Below are 18,717 nucleotides of genomic sequence, written 5' to 3' on the forward strand. Positions count from 1 at the left end.
TGATAGTTTAGCGGAACACTCCCAAAGAAGTTGCAAAGCGAAACGTTGAATGTTAAGTAAAAACCGCACATTTGGTGTTATAAGGTAGTTTATTTCTACTTCCTCAAAAGGAAAGCGACCTTTACGTCACAATTCCAGGATAAAGCCAATAAAATCAAATTGAAGCTTATAATTTTGTTGAATATACAAAAATTCCGAGATGTGTACTTTATACACAATCAGTATTAATACAAACGGAGAATGAAACTACCCTGATAATATGTTTATAACTGACGGTTTATTAACTCGTATCGTAATGTATTAAAATACTAATAAAGTTGTCTGTTGAAACTTACAACAAGCGAAAAAAATAGAATTAGTTTATCGAATTTCAGTACTCGAGAACAGCCCTAATTTTCAAATGATAGACTACATTTAAGGCACCCATCAACACCATTTCCTACCAACTATTGCACCACTCTAAACAATGGGCAGTGAGACTGACGGATGAAAATACTAGCATATTCGAAGATAGGCTTCGATTTCGGGACTCGCACTCTGCGAGTCGAGTCCCTCAATTGTCAGGTAGTTCGAAGCATATAGAAATAAAATGAAACTATGAAAAGAAAATATGAACAAAATCCAGTTTATTTGAGTTCAAGATTTTTGTGATTTGAAGTTAAGCACGAAAGATACACAATTGGCTATCTGTGTTCTGCCCACCACAGGTATGGTATCGAAACCCGGTTTCAATCGTTGCAAGGCCACAGACATACCGAAATCTCAAAATTCGCTAGGGGAACAGAAAGAATTGATACGTTTTTCTCCACGTTTAAGATAAGTATAAATTATTTTCTATTAAAATTTAAATAAACCTCGTCACTAACCGTCTGTTTCTTCCTCTATCCGCAATCCATGTAAAATAGTCTGTTTACACTTCTGTAATACTAACTTCAAACACGTGGCTTCCTCATTCATGAAGAAACACACACAAGAGACCACGTGTGTTTTTTTGTTTACTTAAAGCAGCATTTAGCAGCGATACTAATTTTTAGTGGGTGCTTAAGTTGCACTTGTCTCTAATTCTTCTGTCACGTGCTGTGATTAATAACAATACGTTTCAACAAGATACGTATTATCACGTATTAATCAAGGCTCTTGATTTATGGTTCTACATTTTTTTTCCATTCTCACAGGGCAGAGCCATAATCCCCTATCATTTAGCCAGCAGCCCAACATGTTTTAGACACTAGTTGGAGGAGGTATGGGTACAGTAAAAATAAGATAGGGTAACCTGCACGTACGGGAGAAAATGAGTAAAAAGGACCGATGTTAATCCATGTGTTGATCTTCTGTTTCGGACATGATTCCCATGTTATTACATGTGTTGATCTTCTGTTTCGGACATGATTCCCATGTTTATTACATGTGTTGATCTTTCTGTTTCGGACATGATTCCCATGTTATTACATGTGTTGATCTTCTGTTTCGGACATGATTCCCATGTTTATTACATGTGTTGATCTTCCTGTTTCGGACATGATTCCCATGTTTATTACATGTGTTGATCTTCCTGTTTCGGACATGATTCCCATGTAAACACGGTAGTGTTATTTACGAACAACTTAGGTGTCATTGTTAGTTGTTTAAAATAATATTGTCATTCTTTTGTACGATTTTAGAATACAGTAAAACATGTTTTAACACACTTTTCATGTAGGAATATCCACAAAGAACTATATTATGTCCACCACGTTTTCTCTTGAACGAACTAGGCCTTTGGGGAACTAACCATATTGATTTCAGACCCTCAGCCTGTGAAGCAAATGATTATTTTGTCCGGAGGCTAGGTTAATCATTGGTCCTTCCAAGAATCTTAAACAAACTATAATAAACGACGACGTCACATCCTCTTAAGGTATATTGTGTATCACGTTACCCACAACACACCGTATTCCAGCATCGGTTGACTTTCACTGTAATAGAGATATAACTATTTCAAAACAACTGTTTCTAGGGGTCGAACCTTAAAATTTCCTCATCAGTACAATGTCCAAATAAACGATCACCTCATGGCTCAAACTGGACCTAACAGTGATCTTTGCATGTAAAATAGTTTATATGCAACACTGAGCCATAAGGACATTTACATGTCCAAACCTTTCAAAATATATAAACCTTAAAAATTGAACTCCGTATTATATACATGTTAGGATCAGAGTCCTAAGTAAACCAGTGGCGAAAGTGTTTGATGAAAGCGTGACCTACACAAGAACAGTGTTTAATAAAAAAAAAATTGACCACTGACTCTGATTCGGGGTTTGATGATCACGTGTTTGCTAAAGGTTTGTTAGAATTAAAACACAGTATTTCATACAGTACATAAAATTATACCACTTTCATTCTTTACTTTTAATATGGATTTGGAGAAAACAAAATTTCGGAGTCAGAACATTTTTTGAAGGTAGCATTTCTCTGCACACGAGTTATTAAAAACTAAAATAAAACACAAAGTGTTTAAAGTTGGAAGATTATTTTAAATACCATTAATGAGTTAGAATTTTAAAAACTTATTATTTCAGCTCCTTTTGAACGAAAATAGACATGTTTTTGTTTCACGAGAGTTTGAGGCCATGTTTTGGTTTAGAAACTATTGTACAACTTTTAAAGTTTCATAACGTTGTACAAACACCCTTTTTATTTGAATGTAAATATTGCTACGAAACAAAGTAAATTTTAGAAAAAAAAGAAACTAAACTTCTCGAAATAACTTCTCCATTAAATGATTTTATTAACCCAGCTCGACTGACTGAAAGTCCATAGTATCAAATCTGAAGTGCTTAGCCCTGATATTATTTGAATATGTTCAGAAGAACCAGCTAAACCAATAGGATAACCACTACTATTTGAATATGCACTCTTCAGACCAATAGCAGCACAAATACTTGCAAACTGACAGTTCTAAACAGTTTTATAAAGACTTTTTAATAGAACACGTGATTCTTGGTCGACGTTTAAAAAAAATATTATACTCGATCGAAATAACTTAAGGTAAATATAAAACAACCTAGAACCTGAAGGAGGAGGCAGTTTTCTGACGAATTAATCCTTAAATTATAAAAGACAGATATTAAGAGAAGAACTTAATGTACGTGTGGGAATTAAAACCCTTTCCGCAACAATGGAAAGAACTGTAAAAAGTTATTTTCAGATGCTATCTGAGGGATTCATTTTTTGCCTAAATAACGTACTGTAATATAAACAGAATTGCCGAGGAATAAACATGCAACAGTACCGTATTTGTTGATGAAACAGCATGTTGCACTTAACTTTACACGGTATGTTTATAAATTCGATTATTTATTCATGTCGCTGCACGTGCATCCCTCTACAGCTCACGAGTAAAATCTCAGTTCTAATCTGAAAAATCTAAAACGCACAGAGCTTCAGGTGTCATATTTTAGGTGGTTTGGTTCTCACCCATTTGAAATTTGGGAAGGAAGGACTCAGTTTGTTTTTTTCGTCCAATGACATTTTACGTGTCTAGATGTAAAGTCATCCTCACACTGTCACGTTAAGTGAATAGGTTTTAGGCTTTTACATATGCATAGATAATAACCTCTGAGAAAGTGTATGTTTATATGCATATATTACACACCTCGTACACACTGTTGTTTTAAAAGATTTAAATAATAAAAAAAGCCAACACTTCCATCCACTTCTTCACTTTGTAATCACATTTGTAGAGACAGTGGCTTGGCTACAACCCTGGTATAATAACCTTTCCATTTTCTGCTTTAAAATCTCTTATGAAATATTCACATTTGCCGTCTACCGGCCCGCAACTAATGACATTAAGTTAGCTTGAAGATTGATGACACTGAAGAGACCGTGCCGGGCTGGCAGCCGTATTATTATGTTGGTAACTCCGCTGAGAGATCGGTTTTAATGAATTAGCTGGAGCTGCAAGAAGGGGGGGGGTCTTGATGATGTTATGAAGACGTGAAACACGAATACGATTAGGGCTTACGTCACGGGTAATTTGAAAAAGGAAGCTAGTTACCAAAAATTGCCTGCCCGTTAATATAAGGCGGGAAAGGGTGTACTTTACCTTCGCTGAAAAGTACTGCACACACACACTGAACGTACAGACCGACAGAGACAAGAAACCAACGACACATTCCATTCTACCAAAGGTTGCCGGCCGTATGTCACTGCAAACTGACACCGGCCTGTCTCGGACTGGGACCTAATGTACTACTGCCGCCTGACTTAATTGGACATCAATCCGAGGTCGGTTCAGGAAGTCCAGAGACTAACGGCTATTATTACTAGCAAGTGGACAGTGCCATCCTACCTCTAATAACATGTTTCCTTGTTGCAAGCCTTTGTTAGTGAGATATGTGTCTCATTCCCAACGGAGAGCTCAGTTATTCGGACATGAGTTACAACGGATGTTCCACTGACTGTAGCCGTCCATCACAGTGTAGCTGCTCCTGGTGGTAAACATCTCCTTCTAACTTCACTGTCAGACAGGAAACCGAACCTCTTCCAGTGTTTTGTTCAGCAATAAATAAAACTTTTCTAAGCCAAACTTTCATTTTCATATTCGAATTATTGATACAACAAAGGCGCTGATTAGCAATTGTTTCTATAATTAAGTATATACCAACAGCTTCAACAAAGTGTTTCACAAGAGGTAGAAAAACGTACGATACATTTTACGATTTCTTATATGCATATATATTTAAAAATTATTTTTTGCAGTATGACAGTACTTAGACGTGTGTGGCTATAAATAGTGGTATATGTTGAGAAAAATGAGTATGTATTACCATAGTGTAAAAGGTTTTAGTACTTTACCGTACTGATGTAGGTTACGTATCTTTTTTCTCTAGACTATTACACAATAACAGCCACAAATGAATTATACGCAATGCAAAACGTGTGTTACACGTATTTCCGGTACAAAAGTTTTCGAAAGCTTATTACGTGTACCGAAAATTTACCGGTATTCACACCTTACGACTGGTTCACTTGGTGGTCAACAATATTAAGACATCTACGCGTGTACAGCTTCCATCTGTCAGTTTATGTGTTTCACGCACGTGATAGATATATACGAGAGAGAAAGCAACATAAGCTCAGGTCCTATCACGTGACCAGCTCCTGTATTGGCAGACCGATCCATCTTGATCCTAATGAAGGAGCTGAAAAATTCCTCCAGTCGAAAGATTTCATTTTTGACAGCGCCTCTATTGTTCCAAACCGCAAGGAGGTTGAACTGGATAGGAAGTTTTACGATCCAATAGATCCGAGATGCAAACCCACTTGGTCGCAGGTGACTCTTCCCACGAGCACCTAAGCCAGGGTAGAACTCGAAAGGTCCACAGCTGGGGATCCCAATGAAAAATTTAAACAGATCAATTGTGTTTCTCCCCAGGCTCTGCCGACACATGTGGTCCAACAAGCAGGCTGTCAAGTTTCTCGGCTGTACAGCCAAGGCCTAAGGCTGGACCCTCCTGAGGTAGATATTGCCACACGTCGCTATGACAGTTCTGACACATCGGCCAGCTAAATAAGATTTGTATTTTTTTTTGTATTTGTTTTTTTAATTTCGCGCCGAGCTACAAGAGGGCTACTTGCGCTAGCCGTCTCTAAGTTAGCGATGTAAGACTAGATGGAAAGCAGCTAGTGATCACCACTCACCGCCAACTCTTAGGCTACTCTTTTACCAACGAATAGTGGGACATACCATCACATTATAACCTCCCCACAATTGAAAGAACGAAAATATATTTGGTGTGACGGGGATTTGAACCCATGACCTTCAGATTACGAGCCAAACGCTCTTACCACATGGCTAAGTCGAGCCACTAAATAAGATATGGCACTTTTTTAAGTCTCGACAAAGTTGGTGTTACTTCCAAAAAGGTCGTCAGTAAAGCTTGTCACACTTTTACCTTATTTAAAACAGCAGAGGTGAGAAAACTGAAATATAGGAAATCAACATAAAAACAGCAGAGGTGAGTAAACTGAAATATAGGAAATCAACATATAAACAGCAGAGGTGAGTAAACTGAAATATATGAAATTAACATAAAAACGGCAGAGGTGAGTAAACTGAAATATAGGAAATCAACATAAAAACAGCAGAGGTGAGTAAACTGAAATATAGGATTTCAACATAAAAACAGAAGTGAGTAAACTGAAATATAGGAAATCAACATAAAAACAGCAGAGGTGAGTAAACTGAAATATAGGATATCAAAATGAAAACAGCAGAGGTGAGAAAACTGAAATATAGGAAATTAAAATAAAAACAGCAGAGGTGAGTAAACTGAAATATAGGATATCAACATAAAAACAGCAGAGGTGAGTAAACTGAAATATAGGAAATCAACATACAAACAGTGGAGGTGAGTAAACTGAAATATAGGAAATCAACATAAAACAGCAGAGGTGAGTAAACTGACTTATAGGATATCAACATAAAAACAGCAGAGGTGAGTAAACTGAAATATAGGGAATCAACATAAAAACAGCAGAGGTGAGTAAATTGAAATATAGGATATCAACATAAAAACAGAACATGGCAACAACTGTAAATATCTTTAACGAACGTTTAGGAATTATATATATATTCCATCTTCAGCAAATCTATGGAAACAACAAATTGAACAATCTTTATATTGTAATTACTGATATAAAAATACAATTAAATGTTGAATTAAAATTGAGAGAAAACTACCTGAATAGAAAAGAGAGAACAAACCTGAGTTTATATTGACAGTAGAAAACTACCTGAATAGAAAAGAGAGAACAAACCTGAGTTTATATTGACAGTAGAAAACTACCTGAATAGAACAAGCGAGAACGAACCTGAGTTTATACTGACAGTGGAAAACTACCTGAATAGAACAAGAGAGAATGAACCTGAGTTTATACTGACAGTAGAAAACTACCTGAATAGAACAAGAGAGAACAAACCTGAGTTTATACTGACAGTAGAAAACTACCTGAATAGAACAAGAGAGAACGAACCTGAGTTTATACTACAGTAGAAAACTACCTGAATAGAACAAGAGAGAACGAACCTGAGTTTATACTACAGTAGAAAACTACCTGAATAGAATAAGAGAGAACGAACCTGAGTTTATACTACAGTAGAAAACTACCTGAATAGAATAAGAGAGAACGAACCTGAGTTTATACTACAGTAGAAAACTACCTGAATAGAACAAGAGAGAACGAACCTGAGTTTATACTACAGTAGAAAACTACCTGAATAGAACAAGAGAGAACGAACCTGAGTTTATACTGACAGTAGAAAACTACCTGAATAGAACAAGAGAGAACGAACCTGAGTTTATACTGACAGTAGATTTTAGTTCATAATATGGCGACTTCCTTTTTTCAACAGTTCGTGATAATTACATCCATAACTTGGAAGTGAAAAGTCTTCTAAATAAATGGGATATGATAACGTTGTGAGAATATATATGAGAGTTAGGTGGAATTTGAAGATTTAAAGTTCAGTCACGTTAGAAGCTCACATGTGTACTAAGCAGCGTAGTTTCACATGGTGAGAAGTATATTTGTTGTTTCTTGAATTTCGTGCAAAGCTACACGAGGGCTATCTGCGCTAGCCGTCCCTAATTTAGCAGTGTAAGACTAGAGGGAAGGCAACTAGTCATCAACACCCACCGTCAACTCTTGGGTTACTCTTTTACCAACGAATAGTGGGATTGATCTTAACATAATAACTCTCCCACGGTTGAAAGGGCGAGAAGTTGGTAGATCACGTATATTTATATATGATCTTTGAAAGTACGAGTGAAGATACAACGTACTAAGCGCTGTTGAAGTTTATAATATTATTGTAACTGCCGTAAAAATATTGAGTTATCATTTTTCTACAAAACTCTCTTAGGATTCCCTTTCCTCTGTCCAGAAGGAAACTTTTAGCTCCTAAAGAACTAGTTAACAATAAATATGTCTTTGTTACCTGGCCTGGTAAGAGTAGTGGCATTGTATATCTAAAACAACAGGATTACTTTGTCAAAATGACACACATTATACGAGACACTAAAAAGCCTTTAAATACACTGTTAATAAACTTTATCTTTCAGGTTTCTCCTCTGGTATTAAGTTTGGCCTCCCAAAATTCACAAACAGAATTTTCCACTCAGATGTATCCTTTCTATTATGGATACCTACACTTACAAACTTGCTATTGTTAACGGTCCGGCATGGCTAGATGGATAGAGAACTCGACTCGTAATCTGAGGATCGAGGGTTCGAATCTCCGTGACACCAAACATTCTCGCCCCTTTCAGTCGTGGGGGCGTTATAATGTGACGGTCAATCCCACTATTCGTTGGTAAAAGAGTAGCCCAAGAGTTGGCGGTGGGTGATGACTAGTTGCCTTCCCTCTAGTCTTACAAACGTTTACGTATTCAATGAATCCTTTTTTGTAATTTTTTTCGCACGTGAAATTTCTCAATTTCCAGACGCCGACTAGAATATTGTGGAAAGTTTTGACACCAAACTGATCTATTTTTACTAACATTAAAAATCCATCTGAACAAAATATTTCCCAGTATCGATAACCTTGGAGCTTGGTTAAATAAACAACAACTTACACAACTACTTAACTTACCTTCAAAAAGGCAGTTGTATGAACACATCGATGGCGTAACACAATAGGTTCACCACTAAGACCCTCGCTTGCTAGTATCATTTTTTGTCACCATGTAGTGCATGTGGCTAATATTGTGTCCTTCTAACGTTACCATCTTACTCTACAAAAGTTATCTAGATGACACCTTCTTTAACACTTTGAAAGTTTCCCTAACCACTTAAATTATCAACACCATTGTATAAAATTCACACATTAAATTATCAACACCCTTGTATAAAATTCACACATTAAATTATCAACACCATTGTATAAAATTCGCACATTAAATTATCAACACCATTGTATAAAATTCACACATTAAATTATCAACACCCTTGTATAAAATTCACACATTAAATTATCAACACCCTTGTATAAAATTCACACATTAAATTATCAACACCATTGTATAAAATTCACACATTAAATTATCAACACCCTTGTATAAAATTCACACATTAAATTATCAACACCCTTGTATAAAATTCACACATTAAATTATCAACACCCTTGTATAAAATTCACACATTAAATTATCAACACCCTTGTATAAAATTCACACATTAAATTATCAACACCCTTGTATAAAATTCACACATTAAATTATCACCAACCTTGTATAAAATTCACACATTAACTTATCAACACCCTTGTATAAAATTCACACATTAAATTATCAACACCCTTGTATAAAATTCACATATTAAATTATCAACAACCTTGTATAAAATTCACACATTAAATTATCAACACCCTTGTATAAAATTCACACATTAAATTATCAACCTTGTATAAAATTCACACATTAAATTATCAACACCCTTGTATAAAATTCACACATTAAATTATCAACACCCTTGTATAAAATTCACACATTAAATTATCACCAACCTTGTATAAAATTCACACATTAAATTATCAACAACCTTGTATAAAATTCACACATTAAATTATCAACACCCTTGTATAAAATTCACACATTAAATTATCAACAACCTTGTATAAAATTCACACATTAAATTATCAACACCCTTGTATAAAATTCACACATTAAATTATCAACACCCTTGTATAAAATTCACACATTAAATTATCAACACCCTTGTATAAAATTCACACATTAAATTATCAACACCCTTGTATAAAATTCACACATCAAATTATCAACACCCTTGTATAAAATTCACACATAAAAGTGAAAATCAAAACAAACAATTTTCTTTCTTTGTTCAAGTTGAAAAACGAAACAACAAATTCAGCTCCGTTTAGGCAGAGAAAACTTTTACTGGTTTGTAGAAACGCTTTGAGTTTCCTATCCCAACCATTCACACTAACGTGGTCTTAATTCTTCTGGGCATCGATCTGCTCGGGTTATATCTCTAGTTACAACGAAAGCTTTCCTTCAGTACATCTTTCCTTTTACTAGAATATTTAACACATAACTTTGTTATTCAGAACAGAACTCTACAGCATGATATCCAATCGTGTTCCACATTCTCTCTAATAATTGTTTTATTTTACCCTGGAAAGCAGTCTCACTGTTAAAAATTGAAGTGTTGAAATGTCCTGCACATGGTGAACAGTACCACATCTATTCATCATATTATATTAATAAGACTTATAGTTTACAAATGTTCGTCTTGGTACACACGAGAGCTTCTAACATGACTGGACTTTAAATCTTCAAACTCCACCTAACTCTCATATATATTATCACAACGTTATCATATCCCATTTATTTAGAAGACTTTTCACTTCCAAGTTATGGATGTAATTATCACGAGCTGTTGATAAAAAGAAGTCGCCATATTATGAACTCATGTTCGTTCTATCTTGTTCTATTCAGGTAGTTTTCTACTGTCAGTATAAACACAGGTTCGTTCTCTCTTGTTCTATTCAGGTAGTTTTCTACTGTCAGTATAAACTCAGGTTCGTTCTCTCTTGTTCTATTCAGGTAGTTTTCTACTGTCAGTATAAACACAGGTTCGTTCTCTCTTGTTCTATTCAGGTAGTTTTCTACTGTCAGTATAAACACAGGTTCGTTCTCTCTTGTTCTATTCAGGTAGTTTTCTATTGTCAGTATCAACTCAGGTTTGTTCTCTCTTGTTCTATTCAGGTAGTTTTCTACTGTCAGTATAAACTGAGGTTCGTTCTCTCTTGTTCTATTCAGGTAGTTTTCTACTGTCAGTATAAACACAGGTTCGTTCTCTCTTGTTCTATTCAGGTAGTTTTCTATTGTCAGTATCAACTCAGGTTTGTTCTCTCTTGTTCTATTCAGGTAGTTTTCTACTGTCAGTATAAACTGAGGTTCGTTCTCTCTTGTTCTATTCAGGTAGTTTCTACTGTCAGTATAAACTCAGGTTCGTTCTCTCTTGTTCTATTCAGGTAGTTTTCTACTGTCAGTATAAACACAGGTTCGTTCTCTCTTGTTCTATTCAGGTAGTTTTCTACTGTCAGTATAAACTCAGGTTCGTTCTCTCTTGTTCTATTCAGGTAGTTTTCTACTGTCAGTATAAACACAGGTTCGTTCTCTCTTGTTCTATTCAGGTAATTTTCTACTGTCAGTATAAACTGAGGTTCGTTCTCTCTTGTTCTATTCAGGTAGTTTTCTACTGTCAGTATAAACTCAGGTTCGTTCTCTCTTGTTCTATTCAGGTAGTTTTCTACTGTCAGTATAAACTCAGGTTTGTTCTCTCTTGTTCTATTCAGGTAGTTTTCTACTGTCAGTATAAACTGAGGTTCGTTCTCTCTTGTTCTATTCAGGTAGTTTTCTACTGTCAGTATAAACACAGGTTCGTTCTCTCTTGTTCTATTCAGGTAGTTTTCTATTGTCAGTATCAACTCAGGTTTGTTCTCTCTTGTTCTATTCAGGTAGTTTTCTACTGTCAGTATAAACTGAGGTTCGTTCTCTCTTGTTCTATTCAGGTAGTTTTCTACTGTCAGTATAAACTCAGGTTCGTTCTCTCTTGTTCTATTCAGGTAGTTTTCTACTGTCAGTATAAACACAGGTTCGTTCTCTCTTGTTCTATTCAGGTAGTTTTCTACTGTCAGTATAAACTCAGGTTCGTTCTCTCTGTTCTATTCAGGTAGTTTTCTACTGTCAGTATAAACACAGGTTCGTTCTCTCTTGTTCTATTCAGGTAATTTTCTACTGTCAGTATAAACTGAGGTTCGTTCTCTCTTGTTCTATTCAGGTAGTTTTCTACTGTCAGTATAAACTCAGGTTCGTTCTCTCTTGTTCTATTCAGGTAGTTTTCTACTGTCAGTATAAACTCAGGTTCGTTCTCTCTTGTTCTATTCAGGTAGTTTTCTACTGTCAGTATAAACTCAGGTTCGTTCTCTCTTGTTCTATTCAGGTAGTTTTCTACTGTCAGTATAAACACAAGTTCGTTCTCTCTTGTTCTATTCAGGTAGTTTTCTACTGTCAGTATTAACTCAGGTTTGTTCTCTCTTGTTCTATTCAGGTAATTTTCTACTGTCAGTATAAACTGAGGTTCGTTCTCTCTTGTTCTATTCAGGTAGTTTTCTATTGTCAGTATCAACTCAGGTTTGTTCTCTCTTGTTCTATTCAGGTGGTTTTCTACTGTCAGTATAAACTGAGGTTCGTTCTCTCTTGTTCTATTCAGGTAGTTTTCTACTGTCAGTATAAACTCAGGTTCGTTCTCTCTTGTTCTATTCAGGTAGTTTTCTACTGTCAGTATAAACTCAGGTTTGTTCTCTCTTGTTCTATTCAGGTAGTTTTCTACTGTCAGTATAAACTCAGGTTCGTTCTCTCTTGTTCTATTCAGGTAGTTTTATACTGTCAGTATCAACTCAGGTTTGTTCTCTCTTGTTCTATTCAGGTAGTTTTCCACTGTCAGTATAGACTCAGGTTCGTTCTCTCTTGTCCTATTGAGGTTGTTTTCTACTGTCAGTACAAACTCAGGTTTGTTCTCTCTTGTTCTATTCAGGTAGTTTTCTCTCATTTTTAATTCAACATTTAACTGTATTTTTATATCAGTAATTACAATATAAAGATTTTTCAGTTTGTTGTTTCTATAGATTTGCTGAAGATGGAATATCTTCAATTCTTAAACGTTCGTTAAAGACGTTTACAATTGTTGGCATGACTCTACTGTTCATTATCAGACTTCACAGTGCATTGTGACATGGACCTAGAATAATTCATAGTACGTGATAACGTGGACCTAGAATAATTCATAGTACGTGATAACGTGGACCTAGTATAATTCATAGTACGTGATAACGTGGACCTAGTATAATACATAGGTTCCTGATTTCATAGGCCTACAATAATTAATAATGCGTGACGACATTAATTTAGACTATTTCCTCACGCAGGTTGACATGATGTGTCAGCCAATGCTTTCATTTATTCGACTCAGAATCGAACCTGGGAATCTCGAACGACAAACGAATGCTCTAAAAATCGAGCGAAAAGTTTAACCTACCAGCAACTGTTAGTTTTTGGGTTTTTTTCTTATAGCAAAGCCACATTGATATATCTGATGAGCTCACCGAGGGATATCGAACCCCTGATTTTAGCGTTGTAAATCTGTAGACTTACCGTTGTACTAGCAACTGCTAGTGAGGCACTTTGTTTAATAAGGCACAGTACTAGACTACATCATAAAGAAAAAAAGGTCTGGATGGAACTTCACTACAAAAAAATAATTAGCCGATACTAATATTCAATAACACAAACCAGTGATGGTTTTATTCTCTTGAAATTTTTACATGTTATACAATAATTCATGTACAATGAATCCAAAAATAATATTCATTATTTTCCATCATGTACAGATTTTTCACAAAACGTCGTAGGTACTTTTACGTAAATAAATCCTTTTCATTGAAACTGGATCACACTTTGCTAACAATATCAACAAACCCTGGCTATAGATTTCTCTAGACCAATTGCGATGTGAGCACTTTATCGATCGTTCTAGAACCCACGAGATGCGCACCGCTGGTAAATAAACGGTTAAAAGATCACGTGACGTGATATTTCTGCACAATATTTGTTTATGCGATTTATTCGTTACTATTGGTTACGAGAGATCGTGTAAATGACCCAATCATATTTTGTTATATTTGTAGTAAATTTGATCTCAGTAAGAGCTTTTGTTTCTTCCCGATTTGTAAAAAAATCCTTAAGTGATAGAAAAAAATGAGTATATTATTTTCGAAATCTGCGAAGTTAAATATTTAAAATGCGTTATTAAAACCAAAAGAACTTTTATGTAGTTTAAATTCGCAGGTCTTTGTTACCAGAACTGTTGAATGAGGGATAACATTAGGAAGTAAATCCATACACAGAAATAACCTCGCTAACAGTTCTAAATTAATGTTTAATATACGCCAATCTATCTTTTTGTAGTTTGGTTACGGTTTATGCCCGTTCAAGGTCATCAACTCGTATGCGATTAGTTTCACAGTTGGTTAAAGTTTTACAGAATCTCGGAGTGATTGGGTTTGTATGTTTAAACGTCACAAGTGTAAAATACTGTCAGTTTTTTTTAGTACGAAGACAGTTATGAGGCCAAAAGTGATGGATCACATGACGCTGTAATTACCCAAACTGCCGCTAGATGTGAGCACCGTCAGTGATTGAAACTTTGGATTATCATACAAATTACTGATCCAAGTTTCCAAAAGGGTTATCAACCATTCCAGTACGGTATAAAAACCACTTAGAAGGAACAATGTCGTTCCCCCTCAATTATTTTAAACGGTAGAAGGTTAAATAGGTGGCGCCATAATCAATGTTAGGCCTAAGAAGACGCTACCATATCTAACGACCGATAACTATCAGCATAGAACAAATACATATGGCGAAAACGTCATTCATCTCCGACTTTTTTCCTAAATTTTCAAACATTTCAAATTCCTTCATTACACTAGCAAAATAATTATTTTGATCGTTTTATCATCTTTATTATTAATTTACCGTACAAAGCTGGCAGCCTTTGTTAACTTCCAAGACAAACAAATATTTGATTAAAAACGTTTGACCAGAGTTTTTGATCATCCAATAACGAAACTCGAGGCAGAAAAAGTATCGGAGGGACGCGCATGCGTGGTAAACCCATCGAAATAAGTCACATTTCGCGGTTAAAAGTTAAAACAAATTCCGTTGAATATATTCATTACTTTTCCGTTTATTCTTGCTGTATAATAAGGAATTACTACGAATGCCTTTTCAATTTTGTTTTGATCTACTTCTCAATGAAAAACAGGGGAAAAGAACAAAGCACACATTATCCTAAACCATACGTTAAAATGTAGATGTACCCTTGGGATTAATTTGGCCAGTTTTTAAATACATACATGTGTGTGTATATACATATACCCATCAGTATTTCGTTTCATTTCAAGTGGATGGAATTCAAAAAGTACTCCAAATTTTCTCAAAAAATATAAAGATATCCACAGATCTGTTTTTTTTTTCCAAGAGGTCAGAATACGTTGTAAAATACAAACAGTTTTATTTAGAAATACAATGTTCATTCTTCCGCCCCACCCGTTGACTCAGCTTAAAAAAACAAGTTTCAATACAAGTGTTGAACAGGTTATAGGTAGCTTTTCACTTAACAGCAAATAAAATACTCTATAGGTTCAGCTGACCTGTATATTTATATCCAAGAGTTTGGCTATTTTAAAAAGGATTGAACACGTTAAGGATTCGGGCTTTTCCCATGAGGATACAATAGCTGAAAAACGGTTACTTTCAAAGTTAGTGTATCTCAGAGGGTTCAGTTAACATACAGGATTGTATTATATTCAATGGTTTGGCTATTTTAGAAATGATAGAACACATCAAAATTTCGTGTTTTCCAGGGGATAACATACCCTTAGAAAAGTGTTACTTTCGAGGTTAATGTATCCTAATGAATGTAACTATTTTATTAAAATATAGTCACATCTCAAAGTTTGGTATCACTTCAACATAATATCCTATCTTAAAGAATCGTTTCATACCGATGAGGACCGCAGGTTTCAAGAAGGAAATTTTTAGCAAATAACTGATTGTTTTTAAAGGAATTGTCTGGAAAGTCACACGATACTTCTGACATTTCATAATATAATTGAGTTATTGAATTTGCTTATTATTTAGACTGTACACAAATATGCGAAAAACAGTCTCCAATAACAAGTATCAGAACACATACTTCAGAATGTTTGGAAGTAATAAAAAAAAATCAAATCATCCAAGAAGAACGTACAGAGTGGTTATAAGACATCATATTAGACATACCACCTAAAGCAAGAAAGTGTATTAGGCTTATCTCTATAGGTAAGGAAGTCTAATACAGCAAACATTATTGTAAAACAATTAAAGTATTTCTAATACTAAGTCTATTGGGTTCATGCCCAATTCACTAACTACCTGTTCATATTTTTCTAATTCCTGATGATATGGGTTCATGCTTAATTCATTACCTACCTGTTCATATTTTTCTAATTCCTGATGATATATTTGTCTTATCTGAGCTAGTTTTGCTCGATAATCTGAATGTTCAATTGCATTTTCACTTTGTCCTGGTCCACCAGAGGTCGCAGCTGAGGCATTCGTAGCCGCACCAGCACCTCCACCTTTCTCTGGTCCCGCCACGCCCTCAGCTATTAACATATTGTCTAACCGCATCAACTGTGGGTCTGGAGGTTCCTCCTCTTGTGTGTTACGTAGACTCAGAACTGTTAAAATAACAAACAACTTTGACCTTCGTGGTTTGTAAACAATAAAGTTGAACAATAATTTTAAAGAAAGTTAAATTTTCCACTGCTACAAATGCAGATGGACACCCCTTCCCCCAGAGCAAGGTTCAATTTTAAACACAAAATAAGAGACACAAAACGACTCGTGTTTTAATGTTTAATTATCTATCTAAAACATAAACCCGGTAATTCATGGGAGGTTTTAATGGAAATAATCTTCCCTCAGAGAGGCATGAAAATTTAAATTCGCCTGGCAGTGCACAAGAAGGGGGCATATATGTCCCCGAGATAGTGAAAAAGTCATGTTGCCAACTGTTTTAAAAGCATTTAAATAAATAATAAACCACACATTTCACACTTCATTTATAAGGCCTAGTCTTTAACAACTAGAAATCGAGGAAGCCAGAGTAAGGGTTGTTCAAACGTCCAACAATAGCAACATTTATCAAAATAAACACGTAACAAAATGGTAATACAGAGAAAGAAGACTTCATGAACTTAACGGTTATTATACACGATTCAATCACGATCGAATCTGATGAAAACATCACTTCTCTAATCTATACCGTATACTTTAGTAGCTATCTTTATTCGGCTCTAAACATATTGAACTGTGTGCGAACTGTACATACTTGGCTCAGTAATACTGATAGGTCTTGAATACCAAGCGCTAATCCAATTATAAGGCCTGCTTCTGCACATTCATAACCTTGTAAAGCTCTACAGAGATAACAGAACTCTACTGAAACACAGAAGCTAAGTACTCGTGTTTGTTTAAATATATGTATACATATATCAGAGAAGTTTCAATCCTACCATTATCGTGCGCAGACCGTAACTCTGAGAAGTCCACTGGCTTCATAAACAGGAGATATTGTGATTTCCAGTTACTGTTCTCTAGAGCATACTAAATCATACCTTTTCGCCCCGTGTAACACTTGGTTATCTTTCAGCAGAGACACGATAGTTTCCAGTGTAGTAATCCCTTCTGTCATTCGTCACGGTCTTTATCTGAGGACTGTTACTACTCAGGAATTCCGTTAGTGAGAGCAAATTTCTGGTTCAACTTAGTGTTTTACAGTTTCACTATACTTAATATACCATGTATTGATTATAGGTGCAAGTTAATGCAGTAGCGTGGGACTTGCTGAAAACGTGTACAAATAGAAATAAATAGGAATGTACAGTATATATTTCTGCTTAAAAGCATTAACGTACGTGCACATAATTATCTATTATATTAATGTGGAAATAATGAATCTAAACAGATAGAGAAAAATTGCGCTTTGCTATTGATACAAAAGGCAATCATAAATTACGAAATACTTAGCTGAGATAATGCAAATAACACGTGTCTGTGTGTTGAGATTTTAATAAAGGTACCTAGTGTTCTAAGAGATGAACTCGGTGTTCAGCTTCTAGGTTAGAAGCGAAGTGCGATATAATTTTTGATATAAAATCTGATAAGGTGAGGGTGTGCGTTGATGGAACAAAAGAAATTATAGAATGTGTGGTTGTGTGTGTCTCACTGCTGTGGAAGATAGAAGAAGCACATTGAATAACTTTTCTTAGAATCAGTTCTGTAAAGGGAGACACTTCAAATAACTGTTTCCAGTGTTAATTCTACAGAGAAACTTCGAACAACATTACACCCTTGTGCAAATTAATTGAAATAAGACGGAAAATTACGACTTTTTCAATTTTTTGCGTTTTATTTCTGAGAACCCAAAATTACTCATAAATTAATACATGATATGACCGCCTTCATCTTTCAGAAGATTATTAATCCGCTTTGGCATCGAGTCCACGAGTTGACTGCAATCTTTATAATTTTTGGATCGCGGTACCACACCTCAATTATGGCCTCAATTAACTTATCTTTCGCAGTACAGTTTTATCCCAAAAGTCTTTCTTTACAAATCGCCCAAAGATTTTCAATAGGATTTAAGTCCAGAGAGTTTCCAGGCCAGTCCAGCACCTTTATTCGCGTTGTAGTCATAAAATTCTTCACAAGTTTCGATGTATGGCACGCAGCCAGATCTTGCTGAAAAATGCCAGATTAATCTGGAAATCTCTTTTTCAATTCTGGAACGACTATTCTTTGCAAAACTTTGATGTACTGTGGTCCTCGCATCATACCTTCTACGATATGTAAGCCTCCGACGCCATAGTAGCTGAAAAAGCCCCAAAACATCTTCTTCAAGGGATGTTTTACGAACTGATTGATGTGAGATTCTCAAAGTTTCTCACCTGGAGATCTGCGAACATGCAGACTTCTTTGACCCTGTACGAAGAAATGAGTCTCGTCACTGAATAATACTTTCCTTCATTGTTCT

At 35.4% G+C, this 18,717-nt stretch overlaps 1 protein-coding gene across 5 annotated transcripts in view; it reads right to left on the reverse strand.

Moving 5' to 3' along the window:
* Window positions 1-18,717, reverse strand: part of LOC143245343 (pre-B-cell leukemia transcription factor 1-like) — a 245,463-nt gene that overhangs the window by 36,507 nt on the left and 190,239 nt on the right. For 4 of the 5 annotated variants that reach the window (XM_076491584.1, XM_076491581.1, XM_076491583.1 and 1 more), the window contains one exon: window positions 16,110-16,360. In XM_076491584.1, the coding sequence (XP_076347699.1) occupies window positions 16,110-16,360 (251 nt within the window). Of the gene's footprint in view, window positions 1-16,052; window positions 16,361-18,717 lie in introns of all 5 variants that reach the window. The other variant, XM_076491582.1, reaches the window with a different exon arrangement.

This window comes from Tachypleus tridentatus, chromosome 2, assembly GCF_004210375.1.
Source record: "Tachypleus tridentatus isolate NWPU-2018 chromosome 2, ASM421037v1, whole genome shotgun sequence".
Taxonomy (NCBI): Eukaryota; Metazoa; Arthropoda; class Merostomata; order Xiphosura; family Limulidae; genus Tachypleus; species Tachypleus tridentatus.